The 20,413-nt window shown below is 35.5% G+C and overlaps 1 protein-coding gene across 1 annotated transcript in view; it reads left to right on the plus strand.

Annotated features, from left to right (window-relative positions):
- LOC150102960 (uncharacterized) overlaps nt 1-20,413 on the plus strand; it is a 353,745-nt gene that overhangs the window by 246,783 nt on the left and 86,549 nt on the right. The window contains exons 9-10 of the mRNA XM_090398023.1: nt 5,503-5,615; nt 14,602-14,751. Coding sequence (XP_090254149.1) covers nt 5,503-5,615; nt 14,602-14,751 — 263 coding nt within the window. The remainder of the gene's footprint in view (nt 1-5,502; nt 5,616-14,601; nt 14,752-20,413) is intronic.

The following is a 20,413-nucleotide window of genomic DNA, read 5'->3' on the forward strand; positions in this document are numbered from 1 at the left end:
ATGGTGCCCTCTGGTGGGCTAATTTGGTTGGTTTGGCAGTTGGGCTGAAGTTCTCAAAATGTAAGTCTCCCAAATTTGGGGTAGTTTCATGCACCCAAATTTGTTGAGGTTAGGAACGTTTTTTAGAGCTGCTGAAGATTCCTTGAATAATCTTTCATATTTAAACTTGCTGCGGTGTATAATTTTTGTTTTCTTCCAACGAATTCTATGGTGGGTATCTAAGGCATGGTCTGCCAGCCCGGAGTGGTTGAAACCCTGTACTGGTTGAAACCGGATGTAGTCTTTGTGTTCTGAAATCCTGATTAAAGTTACCTTTAATTATATACTTTATATGCGTTGTTAATTCCATAAACTAATTACCAGTTATGTATGACCAACGTATAAGCCTTGCTACTAGAATTCATTTCTTGGTATATCCTACATCGTAAATTTTACCTATTATAATATTAATAACTATATTCTTCTTATTATTATTGTGCTGTCTTCTATCGAAGGTCAGCGACCATCTTGGCGAACAAACTGCGCTCTGAGCAGTTGTGCACTGCTCTTTCCTGTCCACGTCTTGATGTTGTCAAACCATGATATTCTTTTTCTTCCTCTAGTTCCTTTATCTTCAATTCTTCCTACCAAAATAGTTTGTAGAAGTTGGTATTTGCTGTTTCTCATGATGTGTCCAAGATATGATGTTTTTCGTTTCTTGATTATTTGTACAAGATGTTTAGCTTTGCCAATGGATTTTAAGACATCTTCATTGGTAGCAACATAGTTGCAACTGGCGAAAGGTCCTTTTCAAAGCTGAAAATTATAGAAAATCATCTCCGCAGTACAGTGACACAGGATAGACTCAACAATTTAAGTTTTATTAGCATAGAACATCAAATTGCTACTAATTTAGATATGGAGGATATAATAAATGATTTTGCTACAAAAAAAATCATGTCAAGTAAATTTTACATAAAGGTATGTGCAATTAATCTTTGTTTATATTAAGAAATAATTGTTTTTCTTTTTTTGTTTGTTTTTGAAAAAAATGTTAAAAATAACTATACAAAACTATGTATTCTGTGTTTTTAATAAATAAGATGTAACTTTTGGTTTGCATTTGTTATTTTATTTATTGTAGTAAATGCTACATGCAATTCCTTTTAGTTATTTTTTTAAGGGTCGGCCAATAAAAGTTTGCACCCGGGCGGCAAATATCCTTGGCACGCCCCTGTTCACATCCCCCCCGTATACCACTTTTTGATATCTGTCAAGTCAGTCATCCTCTTATCCATGCTAATATTCTATAATCCAAACAAATATTCTCCAATTTATGCAACAGTTTACCATGCTGTATTCTGTCAAAAGCCTTAGCAAAATACAAAAGTATCATGGTGTATCCATTCCCTTGTCTAGTTCAATGGTAACATTGTTATAGAATGTTAACAAGTTGCTAAAACATGACCTTCCCTTAGTAATCTCATGTTGTTCATTGCAAAGTAGAAATTCACTGTCGACCCATTTCTGAATGCAAGCCCTAGCCAATTTTTCCAAAATCTTCACCACTTTTCCTGAGATACTAATTGGTCAATAGTTGGATACATCGGACTTTGCACCACCCTTCTGCAATGGAATTATCATACATTCTTTCCATTCCTGCAGAGTCTTCCCTGTTCTGAAACTCATATTAAACAGCTTGGTCGAAGTAATTGCCAATTTAGCTAAACATTTTTAGCACACATGTCCCTATTCTATTGAGTTCTTTCATATTCATTCTTTCTTTTACTTGCACCATATCGATAGAATTCTTGTGGGTTGTCTTTAGCCAGTTTCTTTTCATACTCAGACTTTGCTTTCTGTACAACAGTTGTGACTATTCTAGCCTGCTGCTTATAATTTTTATAATGGACATTATCCTTATGCAAACAATCTTCCTTCCACTTCATCCTTTTCTTACGAATCTCTTGCTTAATAAGATTACACATCCATTTGACTCCTACCCTATTCATTCTTCGAATTCTCGGGACACATTTTGATATTGCATCATTTAAGTATTGTTTAAATGCATCCCATGCACTATTGATATTCTTCCCATCCAGCAACTGATCCCTTTCCACAACTCAGTATACTCCTCAGTTGGTCATAATTTCCTGCTTTGTAGTTAAGCATGTAAACTTTTTCTGAATGGAACGTTCAGCAACTTAGTCACTTCCTAAGTGAGTACCGCATGATGACTGTCACCAACCAGAGGTAGAATTGTTATGCTCCTTAAACTGAAATTCCCTCTGACACTATAATCAAATCTAACACTCTGACCTCAAGCTCCTTTTGTCACATGCTGCTTGGCAAGTTGTCCTGCAACAGCTCAATAAATTCATTTTCATTCTTCTCATGAGATTCTACTGCTACCCAATCAGTATTTGGATAAAATCAAGTCTCCCATTATGATTACTCTTTTCATTCTCATCTTCTCTATTTGGTGATGCATTTCTTCATCACTAGCAACTGATCCACCAGGTATGTAACGACTCCCCACTATGTAATTGATCTTGTTAGTTTCCACCTCACACCAGATGGCTTCAAACTCACTGCTACATGAAATACTGTTAGTAGTAGTACTACAATCATAGGATTCATGTCATCTGATATCATTAGCAGCATGTCCCCTCCTTTTCTGTTCTCTCTATCCTTCCTAAAAATACTGTACCTTTTACACTCAATATTAGTATGTCTGATTTAGTAAATATAATGGAGAGACTAGAGCAAAAGACCTGAACAGTAGTTGGATTAGTCAGTTGTAGAATATCTGTGTATATTCAGATATCTCACAAATAAAAAAAAAAAATTTTTAATTAAATTAAACAAAAACTGAATTCAGAGTTGTGCAGTATAAAATCTGCTATTATTTGCCAGCATGGTTGGCCCAAGTGGTTAGCATACCCGCTCTCCAACCAACAGGTCGCAGGTTCAAATCTGCTGTAGGCATGGATGTTTGTTGATTGTCTTTGGGTGGAAGATGAATTTCATCGCTCTGCGTGAGACCACCTCCCTGGGTATTGAGACCTGAAGTGGCTGAAAAAGTTTCATGTTTGGTCTAGAACATTGTATCTGGACAATGTAAAAATAAATAAAATATTACAAAAAATAAAAAATTGACAAAAATGGGAAAAAAATATCCTTGTCCACCTACAGTTGGTGGTAACCATATAAAAAAAACAAATCCTTTTTTTTTTTCTTTGAGCACTGAAGTCTTATTTATTTATAAATGAAATTCTATTTAAATTAGATTTTAGAATGTAATATGTTCATCCAAACTATCCACTTTCAAACCTAGTGTTGTCTGTTCAGACAAGCAGTGTCAGAGAAATTCTAAATAACTTTATGCTTCAACTTACAAGAAATGCTGCATTGGTCATTGTATTAACATTATGGAAATAGTTAAGAAAACTAACCTGACTTTAAACCTTGTGAAACGAAGAAAAATTATAATTTTGACTCTTTTCATGACAAAAATTAAAACGAATAAACTTTCCTGTGTCTATAAAGAATAGATGCTTGTTAGATTTTATAATTAAAGTGTCATTATAGAGAAGGTTATCTTTTGTGCTGTTTATGTTGTGAACTTGAGAATAAAAACTAGTTCTTTTGTTTGTTTGTTTGTTTTTTTAGGACAGATTTGTTACGAATTTTTATAATGGACATTATCCTTATGCACACAATCTTCCTTCCACGTCATCCTTTTCTTACGAATCTCTTGCTTAATAAGATTACATATCCATTTGACTCCTACCGTATTCATTCTTCATACTCTCGGGATACATTCTGATATTGCATCATTTAAGTATTGTTTAAATGCATCCCATGCACTATTGATATTCTTCCCATCCAGCAACTGATCCCTTTCCACAACTCAGTATACTCCTCAGTTGGTCATAATTTCCTGCGTGTAAACATTTTCTGAATGGAACATTCAGCAACTTAGTCACTTCCTAAGTGAGTTCCGCATGAGGAATGTCAACTATGAGGAAAGATTGAGAAGATGTAATTTACAGAGTCTGGTGGACAGGAGGAAGAGGGGAGATATGATAGAGACCTACAAGTTGGTAAGGGGTTGTTATAGGATCAGTGCTGGAGAAGTTTTACAGAGAATAGTGGGAAATCAGGGGAGAACCAGAGGTCATCCCTGGAAACTGTATAAAGAGGGTGTGAGTAGGGGAGTGAGAGGCAGGTTTTTGTCGTGCAGAGTTGTGAATGATTGAAATGCCTTGCCTGAGAATATGGTGTCTGCAAAGAGTTTGAATGTGTTTAAAACACAGTATGATGAGCTGTGTGTGTGATAAGAGGACCTCCCAGATGAGTCTTTGACTCCATGAGGTCTTGGGGTGGTAATAATAATAATAAAATCAACAATAAAAAAAAAATATATATATATATATAAACTATTTTATTACCTATCTCACACCAGGTATGCTTATTCCATGATAACATAATAAAGAAATTAGTCAGAACAGTTAACTAGCAGTATACAAAACAGTATTCAAATCAATTTTAACTTATGGATATACAAGCTGAATTAGAAATAAAAGAGTTGATGGAAGAGCCTACTTGAAAAACAGGAGTTTGCCAAAAAAAAAAAGGTATGCTATGGATAAAATTTTTGTAAATTTGTTGTCGTGTTCTTCTAGTTGCGATATATGTGGCCATCTGAGTTGAAGATAAATGCTATGAAAATAGTACTGGTGTGTACAAAAAAAAAAAGGGGGGGGGGGGAACTGCTAAGAGATTGTTTCACATTTATATCATATATCATTCAGCATTCAAAACAATACTAATATTAGACTGGTTGATTTTTGAAGCAAGTTACTGCACATGCTGAATAATTGGGGAGGGGGGAGGGGTTAAGAAATGTATGGATACAACTATTGATGCCAATTTGATTAGATTTGGAATTTAATCATGATTGAAAATATTATATACAACTAAACATGCTGTACAAAAATAAAAGAATTTTAAAATGAATTTTTAATGCAGATGAATGTTAGAGTATTTTAATCTACTTGAAATTGGAAAAAGCTTGAAATTGGAGGCTTTTAAATAGTTGGGCAAGCAATTTTAGGCAAAAATTTCATAGTATATCATTATGATGCTTGTATCAATATATCATAAATTATAAAATAAACATAAAAATGTTATATAGTGTGACCCATAAGTCAGGGAACATGCTATAGAAAGTGCCCATGTTTTTGAAGCCAAAAATATAATTTTTCATAACTCATAAAAAAAATCTGGTAATGTTAAAAATACTTGTGCATTTGCTTTACAAAGACAGGCCATTTCTATGGCATGTTCCATGGCTTATAGGCCACTGTGTGTGTGTGTGTGTGTGTGTGTGTGTGTGTGTGTGTGTGTGTGTGTGTGTGAGAGTGAGAGAGAGAGAGATTTTTAATATATTTAACAATATAAATTTCATGTTGTTATTAAGAACATTCCCATCATGTAATTTTATCTTACATTTTCCAGGATGATTATTACTGCTTAAGTGATATTTCAGTACCAATTAGGTGGTATGCTCCAGAATCTTTTAATTGTGTAGAAATGCAAGTAAAAGAAATAACAAGGGAAGCCAATGTGTGGTGAGCAATTTGATTAGATTTGGAATTTAATCATAATTGAAAATATTATATACAACTAACCAAGTCTCGAGTTGGTTTTGGACTGTTTGTTCAAATTATATCATAAAAACTCTAAATAATGTTGAATTTTCAAAACATTTTAGTCTAGCACCCATAGTTCTTGTTTTTAATAGTTTAATTTTTATTAGATTAAATAAAAAAATGGTACAACAGCTATTTAAATAAAATGTTATTTCAGTTTTCAGAGCAAAGACTTGTGGAAAAGTTGCATCCCCTTCTGTTTGAACACTTGCCTACCACTTCAGAAACACACATCAAAAATAAGCTGTGTTTATCAGTTTTCCCATCAGGGAAAAGTGATAGACACAGCTGGTGTGAATGTCAGATTCATGATTGGACAGAAATATATAAGCATAAACTTACAGTGTTCCCTTAGAACTGTAAATTACAGTTATATTGTACAATGTATGATGTTCTCTAATTCATAGTTTTAGTGAAAGTTGTGAATTTTGTTTGGGTAGCAGCTCATTTTTTATTATTATTATTATTCAGGCCTCCATGGAGTCAAAAGACTCATCGAGGGAGCCCCCCCAAGAAACACAAAGTCTATCATACCATTCCTTGAACTCATTGACCGTTCTCGCTCTCACCACTCCACCAGGCAGTGCATTCCATGGTTCAACCACCCTCCATGCAAAGAAACCACTCCTCACCCTCTTGCTCACAGTTTCCTTTCGTAACTTCCAGGGATGGCCTCTTGTCATCACTCCTTCCCGCTGTTCAACCAAGCGAAAGAACTCCCCAGTGTCAACCCTGTAACCACCTCTCAACAGTTTAAAAGTCTCAATCATATCACCTCTCCTTCTTCTATCCACCAAACTCTGCAGTCCACATTCCCTCAGCCGATCCTCATAACTAAAACGGTACAGTCCTGAAACCATCTTTGTTTTCTGCTTTTGTACCCTTTCCACAGTCAATTTATCCCCTTCAAATCCTGGAGACCAAATCTGAGAACACAATAGTCCAAGTGTGGTCTGATCAGGGTCTTATACAACGGAATGATAACTGTTTTATCTCTACATGTCAGTGTCCTTCTCATTATTGCAGCAATCCTCTGTGTTACCTTCACCACCTTTGCAATATGTCCCCTAAATTTCAGGTTTCTATCAATCATCAATCCCAGATCTCTTGTCTCCCCTACTTCCTCCAGTATAACTCCTCCTATAGAGTAGGCAGTGTCCCATCGATGTTTCCCAAACCTCAAGACCTTACATTTTGCTGCATTAAACCGACCCTCATTCTTTTGCCCATATATTTAGCTTATTCAAATCCTCTTGCAGGGCTGCCGCATCTGCAAACATCTGAACTAGCCTAGTTGTGAAACTGTCTAGCAATCACAAGACATTGTCAGCAATCCCCCTGCAATCCACTGACAATGTCATTGATATAAAGATTAAACAATATAGGTCCCAGCACTGAGCCCTGTGGGACCCCACTTGTAACCCTCTGCTTCCTTGAAACTGCCCCACCGTACACAACTCTGGTACCTATCGGACAGCCAATGCTGAATCCAGTTGACCAATCTGACATCCAGATCCATGTGTTGCAACTTAAATATCAGCTTATCATGTGGCACCCTGTCAAATGCCTTCGCTAAGTCTAAGAAAATGGCAGTATATGCCTTTCCCTCATCTAATGCTCTTGTAACTTTATCATAAAAGGCTAGCATATTGCTAAAACAAGAGCGCCCCTTCATAAATCCATGTTGACTCTCACAGATAACATTACCCTCATCTGCCCAATGCTGTATACAGTCCTTCACTACTTTCTCCAAGATTTTACTAACTACTGATGACACACAAACTGGTCTATAATTAGACCCTTTCAGTCTGCTACCGCCCTTATGCAATGGCACTATCTTACCTTCCTTCCATTCCATGGGCACCTTTCCAGCAGCCACACTTTCATTGAAAAGCCAGGTCAAAGGCACTGTCAGTTCCCTAGCACATTCTCTTAAAACGCGTGGTGAAATACTATCCAGTCCCACAGCTTTACTGACATCCAGAGTACTCAGCATTTGAAACGCACTCTCCTCCTGTACCTCTAAACCTTGAATCTGCCCTATCCCTCTAGCATTAAAACTGACTTCTCCAGGATGAAATACTTTAATAAAGTGGTCATCGAACAATTCCACTATTTCCTCTGCATCAGTCACTCTATTCCCATTTTTATCCCACAATATCATTCTTCCACAGTCATTTCTCCTCCTACTGGCAACATATCTAAAAAATTCCCTAGGATTTTCTTTGGATCTTAGGGCCAATCTCCTCTCATATTCCAGTTTGGTCTTCCTTACCATAGTAGTCACTCTTCTGGTCTTTGTCTTATACTCTTCATGCATCTTCTCTTCTCCTGTCTCCTTATATCTCTTCCACAGCCTCTTTGTTGCATGCAATTCCTGTTTAATATTGTTTGTCATCCACTTTACTCCAAATTGTGTCCTCTTGTTCACTCGTGGTATACAACTTACCATTGCTGCTAACAAATATTCTTTCATAATTTCCCACGCACTAATGATATCCCGACCTTCCAATTCCTCCCTCCATGAAACTTCCCCAAGTTGACATCTTAGACTATTATAATCACCTGCCTTATAATTCCACATACATTCCCGTCTCTGAGACTCCTGCATATCTATTCATTTTCCAAGTCAAAACCATATGGTCACTCTCTCCAACTGGTGGGAGAGATGTCATCTCAGTTATTATCAACTCTTCTGATGCTATAACCAAATCCAAAACTTTGAACCTCTTGTTCCCTCTATTACATGTTGCCTAAGACATTTGTCCCTCAAGAATTCTAGAAATTCCATTCCCTTATTGCTACATGCATCTTCCTCTCCCCAGTTTATACTACTGTAGTTAAAATCTCCCATAACAGTCATTCTTTTTGTTTTTTTGTGTTTGAAAACTTTATCAGTACCATAAAATTTCTAAATTTCTGATTTGGAATCTTTGAGTGTTTGATATAAATTTATAATTTTAATCGTAAAAACTAAATTTTAACCATCTACATTTATATAGTTCATTATGAAGATTTCAGATAAGTGACATTAAATTAAAGTAATGCAACCTCTCAAAATTTAATTGTTAATTCTAGATTTTTAATAAGTTCATGCTCTTCTTTTTATTTCTTATGTCTCGTATTATTGTTTCCAAATCTCCAACAGACTAGACATATTTCTATGGAAATGACTTAGACATAGGAATTTATTTTCAGTGAAAGACATTACAAGTATGACAAAACAGATTATATTTTTTTATGTTTTAAAAAAATCTTATATTGAATACTTTAAACCTGAAAAGTCTGGACTTGCAGAACATGCCATCTTCACTAGACACAGAGTTCATTGGAGAAACACAAGAGTTCTTCACAAAAGTCAGTTTCTCATGGAACACCTTTATAAAGAAACATGTGAAACTCCACTTCATTCTCCTAACTTAAACAGATCCGACGGCTTACATCTATCCCCTTTATGGGAGATAGTACTTTACAAATCAGCTAATCTTTCCTAACTTTTTATTGTATTGATTTTTTTTTTATTTATTTTATTTTATTTATTTATTATTTTTTTTAATTATTATTTTTTTTTAAATTTTTTTTATTTTTTAGGAAAGTTATTGACCTTTTTAGTTATCTTACACCAGCTACTTCGGTGGCGCTTTTTGGAATTGTCAGTTATTGTTTAATTTGAGCTTAATGTACTGAAGATGCCTGTGACACACAGGCGAAAATTATACTATTAAATAATCTTTGTACGTGAGTTTTTTTCCGTTATTAATTTTGTATCGATAAAACAGATTATAAACAATTTATATTTTGCTGAAACACTGCATGAATGATCAAAATTTGGATTACTTAATACATACAAAAAAGTAGAACAATTAGAATTTGCAGTAGAGCTATGTAAATCAAGAACAGTCTTATTCTCTTTGCCTCATTTTGTATGGAAAGACTGAAAACATTCCACAGATTGAAACCTCACATCTACCACAGATGTATCTTGTTTTACTCTTGCCGTGTACATCTCTGCAATGATTGGCATTAGCACCTGTTGTCTTCTTTGGGAAGTGTCCACTGCTGTCAAAACATTTCTCATGTAGCACAGAGTGAGTTTTGCATTTCTTCAATGCTGGTGGTGTCTGACTTGAAGGGTGTCCTCGTTTCTTTATGCCTAGCTGAGCTAAAACCTTGATATATCAGAGCAGTTGCCACTCTTGATTTGAATTCCAACAAATCCAATTTTTCTTTTTCTTCCCATTTCCAAATGATCCATGCAGTACAAACAAGTACTTTCAACATGTGATAAAAAATTCTCATATACCATCGTTTGTTCCTGGTATCATTTCGATACAAAGCCACAAGAGAGTCCATAAGGTTCACTCCACCGTATATGTTTGTTATAAACAACTATGCTGTGAGGTAGTGGAATTTCAACATACTTTTTTCTTTCCGGCTGAACCTCTGACATACACTGACAGGCTCCTTTCCTAAGTGGCTAGATACCACATATACTATTGAGTTATCCACCCATCTAGTGATAGTAATGCATCAGAGGACGTGGTAACTGACATATTTCCTCGTCCCATCTTCTGCAAATCCTTTTCAGTTTCTTGTCAGCACCTTGAAGTTGATTTCTTCTGCATGTACCCACATAATAAATATCATCTTCCTTTAGTTTCTTAATTGGGGGATGCTTGTGAAGAAGTTGTCTGCGTATACCTTGAAGTTCTTACCAGCAAGATCATGACAAAGCCTAAGTACTACATTTTCACTTGCACAGAATGAGTCTGAATTTTGTCTTCCAGGATCTGCACCTACATAAAGATCACAACAATATACACAGCCTGAAATGTCTGCCCTCACCCACATTTTGAAACCCCATTTTTTGGTTTCTTAGGTAAGTATTGTTTGAGTTGTGAATTCAAACAATAATGAATGGAATCATCATCTCATCTACACTCTGAAATTCTTCTGGGCTGACAGCAGCATGGAATGTTTCACGAAACATTTGCAGCACTGGTCTTATACTTATTGCTTTGTCTTTATTGTTGGTAGGTATTGTGTCTGAATCAATAAAATGCAAATATCGCCTTATGTCCTCCCATCTGTTCACTGACATAGCTTCAGCTATAACATCCATGCACAGTCCATGTTCAGAAGACCAATACTGCCTTACACATGGGTATTTTATGTATGTCATGACAAGTACAATTCCAAGGTAAATTTTGAGTTCAGTCACAGTAAATGCTAAATTATCTTTGCCTTTATGGCATGCATACAGATTAGTTTGTTTTACAATTTCATCCATCAATTCATCTGGAAACAGCTGTGAAATAATAAACCTTCGATGAGTTTAAAGAGTGATACAGTAGACCGTGTTGTTCACTGTTGATCTCTCACAATGAGTTTTATGATTCCACAAAGGTCAAGAAATAATATTTCCCATGGGAAGGGGAAATGATGTGAGAATAATCACATCATTCCCCCCCCCCTAGCAAATTCATTTAACTATAATAGAGATTTTCATCTTTTATCATTTATGATGTGAGCTGAAAATAGCATTGGTCCTATGAAATTCAGGCTGGTACTTTTTTATAGTGCAGCATTTCATTATAGTGGTGCTTACTGCAGTGCACATCTGCTGTATATTACAATATTTGTATATTACAATAAATAATATACTATACTGTATATTATCAATTGCCAATCCATAATACTATTGTACCATAGATTAACCCACCTCTCGTGGATGGGTTCTCCATTTAAAAAAAAAAAAAAAAAAAAAAATTATACATTTTAAGCTTGTAAATATTACAAAGATAAAGTAATCAATTTTATGCATAATAAGCATCAAATTGATTAATGGAAGAACTTCTGAAGTGTTTTTAATTTTGCATTAACAGAATGTTGCTGTATGTTTTTTGTTGACCACCCCTTTCTCTCTCTCTCTCTCTCACACACACACACACACACACACACACACAGGAAAGAAGCACCACAAAATGCTGCTGAAATAACACTAAAATGGCTGTCTGATTTAAAATGATATAAGGATGTGAGTTATTTTTTACTTTTCACATTTTACAGACTGAAATAAAGTTGCATTAAAGTTTTGTTGGTCATAAATCTTGCGCCTTTCACTTATGCTTCAAAAACAGATAAAATAAATAAAATGTAAAGCAAAAAAATTAAAATATTGGAAGCAGATTTCTGATACAGGTAATTTTATGTAAAACACTTGAGGCCAAGTAGTCTCAAGGGTGCAGTTTCTTTACAGTTGATTCTTCAATAACTTTACCATAAAGGGATTAAAAGCCAAGTATGCTAATTATATGATAAAAGAGAGAAAAATACCATTGGGATCACTCTTTAGAAATCAAACAGTAATTAGCTGTTTCATTCTTTTCATCCTGCTAGGTGTATGAAGGGAATTAATAATCTGCAATAAACTCCTTGAAATTAATGACTGTGGGACATTACTTGGAATAAGCTGTGAATATTTATTTGTAAATAAGTGTGTGTGTGTGTGTGTGCGTGTGCGCAAGTGAGTGATACCACAGAAATTAGCCAATCAAACCAGAAAAATTCTAGAGAATTGTTTTTTCTGTGGCAATTGGAGAAAGAATGATTATGGCTGGATGATGTTTGTGAATGAAAGTGTTAGATTGTGACAACCACAGATGATATAGTAGAGCTATTCATCAGCAGCTTATCAAAGTATTTTATCATAATACTTTGATAATCATAATGAATTGGCATTATGAGGAACTTGAGTGTGGAGGGTATAGTGGAGAAAGGGCTGATAGTGAGTGAGTAAGAAGTATATGAGGAATTGGGTAAACTTGATGTTAATAAAGCTTACCCAATTCTGATGTTAATAGGAGTTCACATGTCTTTAAGAAATGTTCAGGGAGTTAACATCACCCTAGATATAGCTGTTTAATATGAGCCTTGCAACAGGGCAAGTCCCAAAGGGTGGAAAGAGGGCAAAATTGTTTCACTTCACAAAAGAGGTGAAATGGGAGAGATTAGACTGTCTGCAGTTGGGGTTAAGGTGTTGGAGATTTTGGTGAGGGCTAAAATTCAGAAATAGGTTGATAATAACAGTATATTCTATGATAGTCAGCATGGGTTTACTACGGGGAGGTCATTCAACCTTAGTATCACCTCTGGGTCTGGCTTCCACTGATGAGACCTCAATAAAGGTTGAAACTAGTCTGAGTAGTGACCCTTCCCATAATGAATAGCATTATACGTACCTGTAAGGATATGTGCTTTGCATTATGGGATACTAAGACAATTAATGTGAAGTCATCAGCTTCTGTATACAAGTTGCTGCATTCCTGATTATATTTCAAGCACAAACTTTGTTTGCTTACACTTGGATAAAGGATTGAACCAAGTATATAATTTCTTGGTATCTTTAATTTAAGGGAAAGTCATGTTTGATCAATCTTCTTAGGCACTACAACATAGTGACAAATTTGTGGATAAGGGAAGTGTGTGTGTGTGTGTGTAGTGGTATACTTACATTTTTTCTAAGGCCTGGTAGATTGCTACATGACAATTGGTAAATGTACAGGTCAGTTCACTGTTGCAAAGGTCTTGAAATTTGGTAGACAACAATAGGAACAGAATACACAATTAAGCAGAGAAATTTTGAAGCAAGCAGAAGAAATGAGAGATCTGAAAGTGGTGACAGACAGAGACTAAAGCAGTGGAGTCACATTACTATAATTGTGAGAATATCAGAATGAATTAGGGCAGTGATGAGTATCTCAACATGCAAAAGTAAAGAGGTTATGGTGTCCTATTTTCAATAAACACAAACAACGAAAGCCACCAACATGAAGGAAATTGGACAACAACTTCAAACCTACACATTTGCCATGATGAGGTAGAATGCCGCATTGTCAAGTCAAAAGAAATCACCTTGGGCTCTCTTCATATGAACAATAATCTCAGCTATAATTTGCCTGACTCTTTCAGCTCTACTGTCAGATACTGGAGATCACGTCGTTCCACACACGCACAAGTGTACAACAATAGAACTTTAACACAGACTATAGCTCAAGTTCATAATAACTGTAATTTACAATCGAATATTATAGCTTTATAATTGTATAGTTTTAAAGTGTCTCAATGTTTTTTTCGGTGTCTTTTAATAGCTTTCAATGTTCTTAACGCCTGATGAAGTCAATCCCGACGAAACATGTTGCGTTTTCAAATAAATCTCAATTTGTTATAATTCTCAGATTTTTAGTCAGTTTATATTAAAATGAATATATATATATACACACACACACAACACACACAGACCTCCTGGCTGGTAGTGAGGTTAAATGTCCATTTTTCTAGCCTTTCCTGTTCTTTTCAAATGACTGTACCATTAGAGATTAGCTCTGCACACACACTCACACATTCCTGAATACTAACAATATCAGGTTCCCTCCTAATATCTTAACTTTTGATGTGATACTGCCATTGATGCCATGTATGTTCTCCAGTCTTTAATCGGTTTTATTTTTATCTGGCTCACATGTGTCCCAAGTATCACAGACTAACATTAAATTAAATATGCTGAGAAATACTCTTGTTTAATCTTTTATCCAAGTACATGCAAATAAAGTTTTGTGTGTGTGTGTGTGTGTGTGTGTGTGCGCGTGCGCGCGCGCGCGCGTGCGTGCGAAGTTTCTCATAACTAGATTACTTGTATGTAGAGACTAATAACGTCACATTAATTTCCTTAGGACTGCCTAAAATGTTTACACTGCTATATACTTAGTCTTGTGCATGCTTCTGTATTGTGTAATGTTGAATCCAAACTGAAATTTAAAATGTATAGACACTGTGTGCGTGCATGTGTGTTGACATTTACAATATATATTTTATATGCAATTTTAAGTGTTTATATATAATTCAGGGCTTTTGGTGTTCTGATCTGGGAACTGTTACAGTATGGATCACAGCCTTATACTGCATTAACAGATGAAGAAGTTTTGCAAAAAGTTATTATGGAACAGAGCTGTCAGCTTGAAAAACCAAAAACTTGTTTTGTGCATACTGATCAATTGTAAGTAAACATTTTAAAATTAACTTGTCTGTTAATCAGATCTAAGCAGATTATCCCTTGTTTGGTGAATTATTTCTCTAAAACTTAATTTTAAAAATTACTTCATAATGAGATAAAAACTTCTTTCTGTTGCTTATCTCTGGTTGCATTTGTTGCATATTTGTATATTCAACCAGACCCAGTGAACCACATGAATTTGTATATTCATGTGGTTCACTTTTTTTGTATGACCTGGGTGGAATTTAAAGGCAGCTTTTTTTTTTTTTTTAGTGTATTATTTTTAATAAATTTCAGGGTGAATTTACATTCTTGACAAAAGAACAATGTCTTCCAAGAATAATGTCCACCTCTTATAAAAATGGCATTTATTTTCCAGCTTCTTGACTATTTGGTTCACTTTTTTTATTATTATTATTATTATTATTTGAGATATGTTTTTATGAAATATCACTTCACTTTTCTCTCTCTCTCAATAACACCGATGAAATCCATACCTGGCAAGGGTAACATTCCACCTAAAAGAAATAATATTGGCACTAAAAAGTTATACAGGAACAAAAAATAATTATGATAACCAAAGCAGATAAGGGAATTGCAATCGTTATAAAAGAAAGTTACTTGTCCCAAAGAAATTACCAAGAAGTAAAATGTTATCATGTCAGACTATCCTGGATATATGGGATCCACAAAATTCACAAACCTAATACCTCCTTTTATCCATTTAGTTACAGCAAATCACCCCTCCCCACAACACATGCACACATAGAGGCAACTCTCCCTCATTTATTAAAAACACTCTTCACTTTAAAACATTAATAACTAATGACACAGCCCTTCGAACTAACCTGAGGTACCTGTAGAACACTTTTTAGCCAATAACTACAATCCCTATAATATATATATAAAATACTGCATTCATCCCATCCCTCCTACAGCCAACATACAAGATCATACCAAAACTGTTCTCATTCCTTATATTCAGTATACATCAGAAAAGGCAGGATAGCCAGATATAATCCCCATGCAACTTTCAAACCACTCATTCAGCTAGCCGCCTTCATCCATTTTTTTAAGGATCAACTTTATCCTCTTTCACATTCTGGAGTGTATAAAGTTCCTTGTGCCTGCAGCTTAGCCTGTGTTGGACAGACTGGTAGATCCACCTGGAAGAATGCAAAAATTATATCTATAATCATCTATATAGCATGCTCTGGATGTTCCCTCACATGGGAATTGCCGTATTTTTCCGTGTATAAGACGAAATGTTTTTCTAAAATTGTTAGACCAAAAATTGGGGATCATCTTATACACAGGGGATAACTGGTTGAGAGACCTGCAGTTGTCGTGGTGAAACTGCCAGTACCTTGTCTCTACGAACAGGCTTCTGCCAGTCACTAGCCTTTGTTAACTCTGCCAATTGACATCATTAATGGCTGATTATGAATAAACCAATCAGAACTCTGAAAGCATTCATACATCTACAACTCGTTGGCAGGGTAAGTTAATGCACTAACAATATTTTGAGCACCAGCCCATAAAAATGTTCAAAAATAAAAGACCATTGCCATATTCTTCAAAATTCAAGTTAAAAGTCATCAATTACGCAAAAGAACATGGAAATAAAGCTTCAGAGAGACAGTTTGCACCTCCTTCCACTGAGTGTATGATTAGACAGTGGTGAAAACAAGAACTACTACTCAAGATGCCAAAAAAGAAGAGGGCCTTAAGAGGAAAATCAGCAAAATGACCAAACTTGGAGCAGAGGCTTAAGACTTGGATTATAGAGCAGTGGCAGGGCGGGATATGTGTGTCAATCAAGCTTATTCATTATGAGGCAAAAAGGTTTGCAAGAGAAATGAACATTGTTGATTTCAAAGAAAAGGCAAAATGGTGCTTCAACTTCATGAGAAGAAAAGGGTTGGCCATGAGAACACGTACCAAGTTAGCCCAGAAAATGTATCTTAGTATGCATGTATCTTAAAAATATTTCCTAATTACTAAATATACTTTGAATATTTAAGAAAATATCAAATGTGTTCTTGTTTTATGTTTTAAATATTGATTTCTTAATTTTGGGTTCGAAAAAGTAGAGTTCATCTTATACACGGAAAAATATGGTAAATGGAAGAAAACATCTGTGCTGCATAGAAGTCGCTATAAGTCTAAGAGACTATTTTTGAAATCAGCATTGGCTATGAAATGCTCTCCTAACCTCTATGAGTATGGCTGCATTAATTTGCCGAAGATCTAGGAAACATTCATTATAAGACCAAATAGCTGACTTCTCCAAATCAATTTTATTGTTATCTGGTGCATAGAGGCTGTGCTGTGTTGGATATTACAGAAAATCTCAAATGCAATTCAAACCTATTTCAAGTTATGTATGTGTGTGTGTGTGTGTGTATGTATAAACCTATTTCAAGTTGTGTGTGTGTGTGTGTGTGTGTGTGTGTGTGTGTGTGTGTGTGTGTGTGTGTGTGTGTGTGTGTGTGTGTGTGTGTGTGTGTGTTAAAGATACCAAGCAATTTTATAAGCTAGCTTTTTAATCCTTTTTCCCAAGTAAGCAAACAGACAAGTAAGTCAAGTTTGCGGCTGCATGTAGTGCAACTCGTGGTAAAGGTGGAGTAAGCTCCGATCACTTTCCTTAGAATTTTCCCCTAATGCAAAGCACATTTCCTTGCGGAGATGTATGATGCTATGCATTAAGGTAATGGTCACTACCCAGACTGGTTTCGACTTAGGTCTGGCTCCCACTGACAAGACCTCAATAAAGGTCGAAACCGGTCTGGGTAGTGACCATTACCTTAATGCATAGCATCATACATCTCCCCAAGGAAATGTGCTTTGCATTAGGGGAAAATTCTAAGAAAAGTGATCGGAACTTACTCCACCTTTACCACGAGTTGCACTGTGTGCAGCCGAATTTGACTAACTTGTCTGTTTGCTTACTTGGGAAAAAGAATTAAAAACCTAGCTTATAAAATTGCTTGGTATCTTTAACGTAATATATACCCAAGGTAAAAACTTTCTACCTATATGTATGTATATATATATATATTGGAATTTTACTGACTAGAAATACCAAGATAAGACAAAAACTTTTAATTAGAACACAACTAGTTTCGTCGGAATGCTGACTTCTTCAGTTGTAAATACTATCACAAAAAACTGGAAAAATTAGCAAGATAAAAAAGTGAACATCTCACATAATCAAGTTTGACCTGGTGTCCGTGTGGCAGGTTTAGCGTGAGGCATTAGTGAGAATGAACTATCTCGAGAACGCCGAAATTGAATTACTGCACTGTGTGAATCAGATAAGCTATAACTTAAATTACTGTTCATGGTGAGGGTCCAGAACTATTTCTTTTGATTCTAAGATGCGTCTTTCTATTTCATCAGGACATTTATGGATATTTGTAGTAAGTTTCCAGTCTATCTGGTGTTGACGCTCTTCTAAATTAGAGTTGACAGAGAAAAGGACATGACTTAGAAGGGCATTTACACAAGTTCTGTTGTACGAGATATCATGTTGATGCTCTTTGAGTCGTAGCAAGATAGACTTATCGGTTTACCCATAATATGGCCTCCTGCAACTACAGATGATTTTATATACCCTTGGGAACTGAAGTTGGTGATGTTTTGGCTTGTGTTGACTCAGGAACGAACAAATGTTTGGTAGGGTAGTGAAGTAAGTTCTAATATTAAATTTCTTCATAATTTTCGCCAATTTTGGCGATAGAGAACTCACGTACGGCAATGGAATGTGTGCAATAGGATTAAAGTCATCTTCTTGTCGAGGTTGGAGACATGAGTATAGACAGTTAGAAATGCTTCGAGGTGAGTAGCTGTTGTTTAAGAAAGTACTTTTTGAGGTGGTTAAGTTTGATTTGAAGATCTTCTTCTTCTGAAATTAGAGATCTCGCCAGAGTGGTGATAATACCGAGTTACTGTGGAGGGAAGTGATAAGAGGAGGCATGTAAGTATCTGTCTGTATGTACGAGTTGTTTTTTGAAAAATAGAAAATTTGAGACAATTAGGCATCCTAGTAATCTTTAAATCTAAAAAGGAGAGAACACTCTTCACTTCAAGTTCCGATGTGAATTTGATGTTTTGGTGGTGATTGTTCAAGTGATCTAGGAATGTTTGTAAGTTCTCTGGACCATATTCCCAGATGAGGAAGAAGTTGTCTATGTATCGAAGCCACAGTTTAGGTTTTAGTGTAGCACTAGAAATTGCTCTTACCTCAAAGTCTTCAAGAAAAATGTTGGCTAACACTGGAGACAAAGGGCTGTCCATAGCTAAGCCGCTGGTTTGTTTAAAGATTTTTCCTTCAAATAAGAAATAGCCAGAGTTTACACAATGCATTAATAAGGAGAAAATTTTTTTGGAGAGTTTGTTTTTTAGGAGATTGAGGATTGAGTAGGAACATTTGTAAAGAGAGAGACAATGTCAAAGCTGACTATTCTGCCAGACTCCTTGCAAGGTATTTTGCCTCATCCTTAAAACATCTCACTGGAAATTCTTCCTCATATATCAAGAACTCTGAGATTTTATATCTAAGATAAAAAATTTACAACTCAAGGAGTCTGACAGAATGGTCAAACCGATAAGTCTATCTCACTATGACTCGAGGAGCATCAAAGTGATATCTCGTACAACAGAACCCATGCAAGCACCTTCTCAGTCATGTCCTTTTCTCTGCCGACTCTAATTTAGAAGACCTTCAACACCAGATAGACTGGAATCTTCTTACTACAAATGTCCATAAATGCCCTGATGAACTAGAAAGATGCATCTTAGAATCAAAAGAAATAATTCTGGACCCCTCACACATGAACAGTAATTTAAGTTATAGCTTACCTGATTCACATAGTGCAGTAATTCAATTTTGGCTTTTTCGATATAGTTCCCACTCACTAACTCCTCATGCTAGACCTGCCACACAAATGCCAGTTCAGATTTGACTGTTGTAGTTCCTAACTCGTTTATGTGAGAAGTTCACTTTTTTATCTTGCTAATTTTTCCAGTTTTTTGTGATAGTATGTACACCTGAAGAAGTCAGTGTTCCGACGAAACTAGTTGTGTTCTAATCAAAGTTTTTGTCTTATCTCGGTGTTTCTAGTCAGTAAAATTCCAATATAAAATGTCTACAATCCAAGTAAATACCCTTGATAATATATATATATATTATCATACTTATTCTTGAATTCATTCACGCTACTTTCACACACAACATCCAATGGGAATCCATTCCAATCATGCACTACTCTATGAGAGAAAAATTTAACCCTAATCCCCTTCTTTACAGCATTCATTCTCAACTTCCATAAATGCCTTCACATCCTTTCCTCAACGTCCATAAAATGAAAAATTCCATCTACTTAAATTCTGTGTAATCCTTTCAGAAGTTTGTAAGTCTGAATCATATCACTACTCTTTCTCCTGTTTGCTGGTGTGTGCAACCTACAAATTCCTTAATCTGTCTTCATAATCTATATTCTACAATCCTGATATCATTTTTGACACTCTATTGTATCAGAATCGCAACGGAAATCAGGAGACCAGACCTGCAAGCAGTGGTCCAAGTGAGGTCTTGTCAAGGCCTTCTAAAGAGGCAAAATGACATCCTTATCTTTACATGTGGACATTTGTTTCAGCATTG

The sequence above is a fragment of the Typopeltis vanoorti genome, chromosome 9 (genome assembly GCF_054136105.1).
Source record: "Typopeltis vanoorti isolate ZY-2024b chromosome 9, IOZ_Tvanoo_1.0, whole genome shotgun sequence".
Lineage (NCBI taxonomy): Eukaryota > Metazoa > Arthropoda > Arachnida > Uropygi > Thelyphonidae > Typopeltis > Typopeltis vanoorti.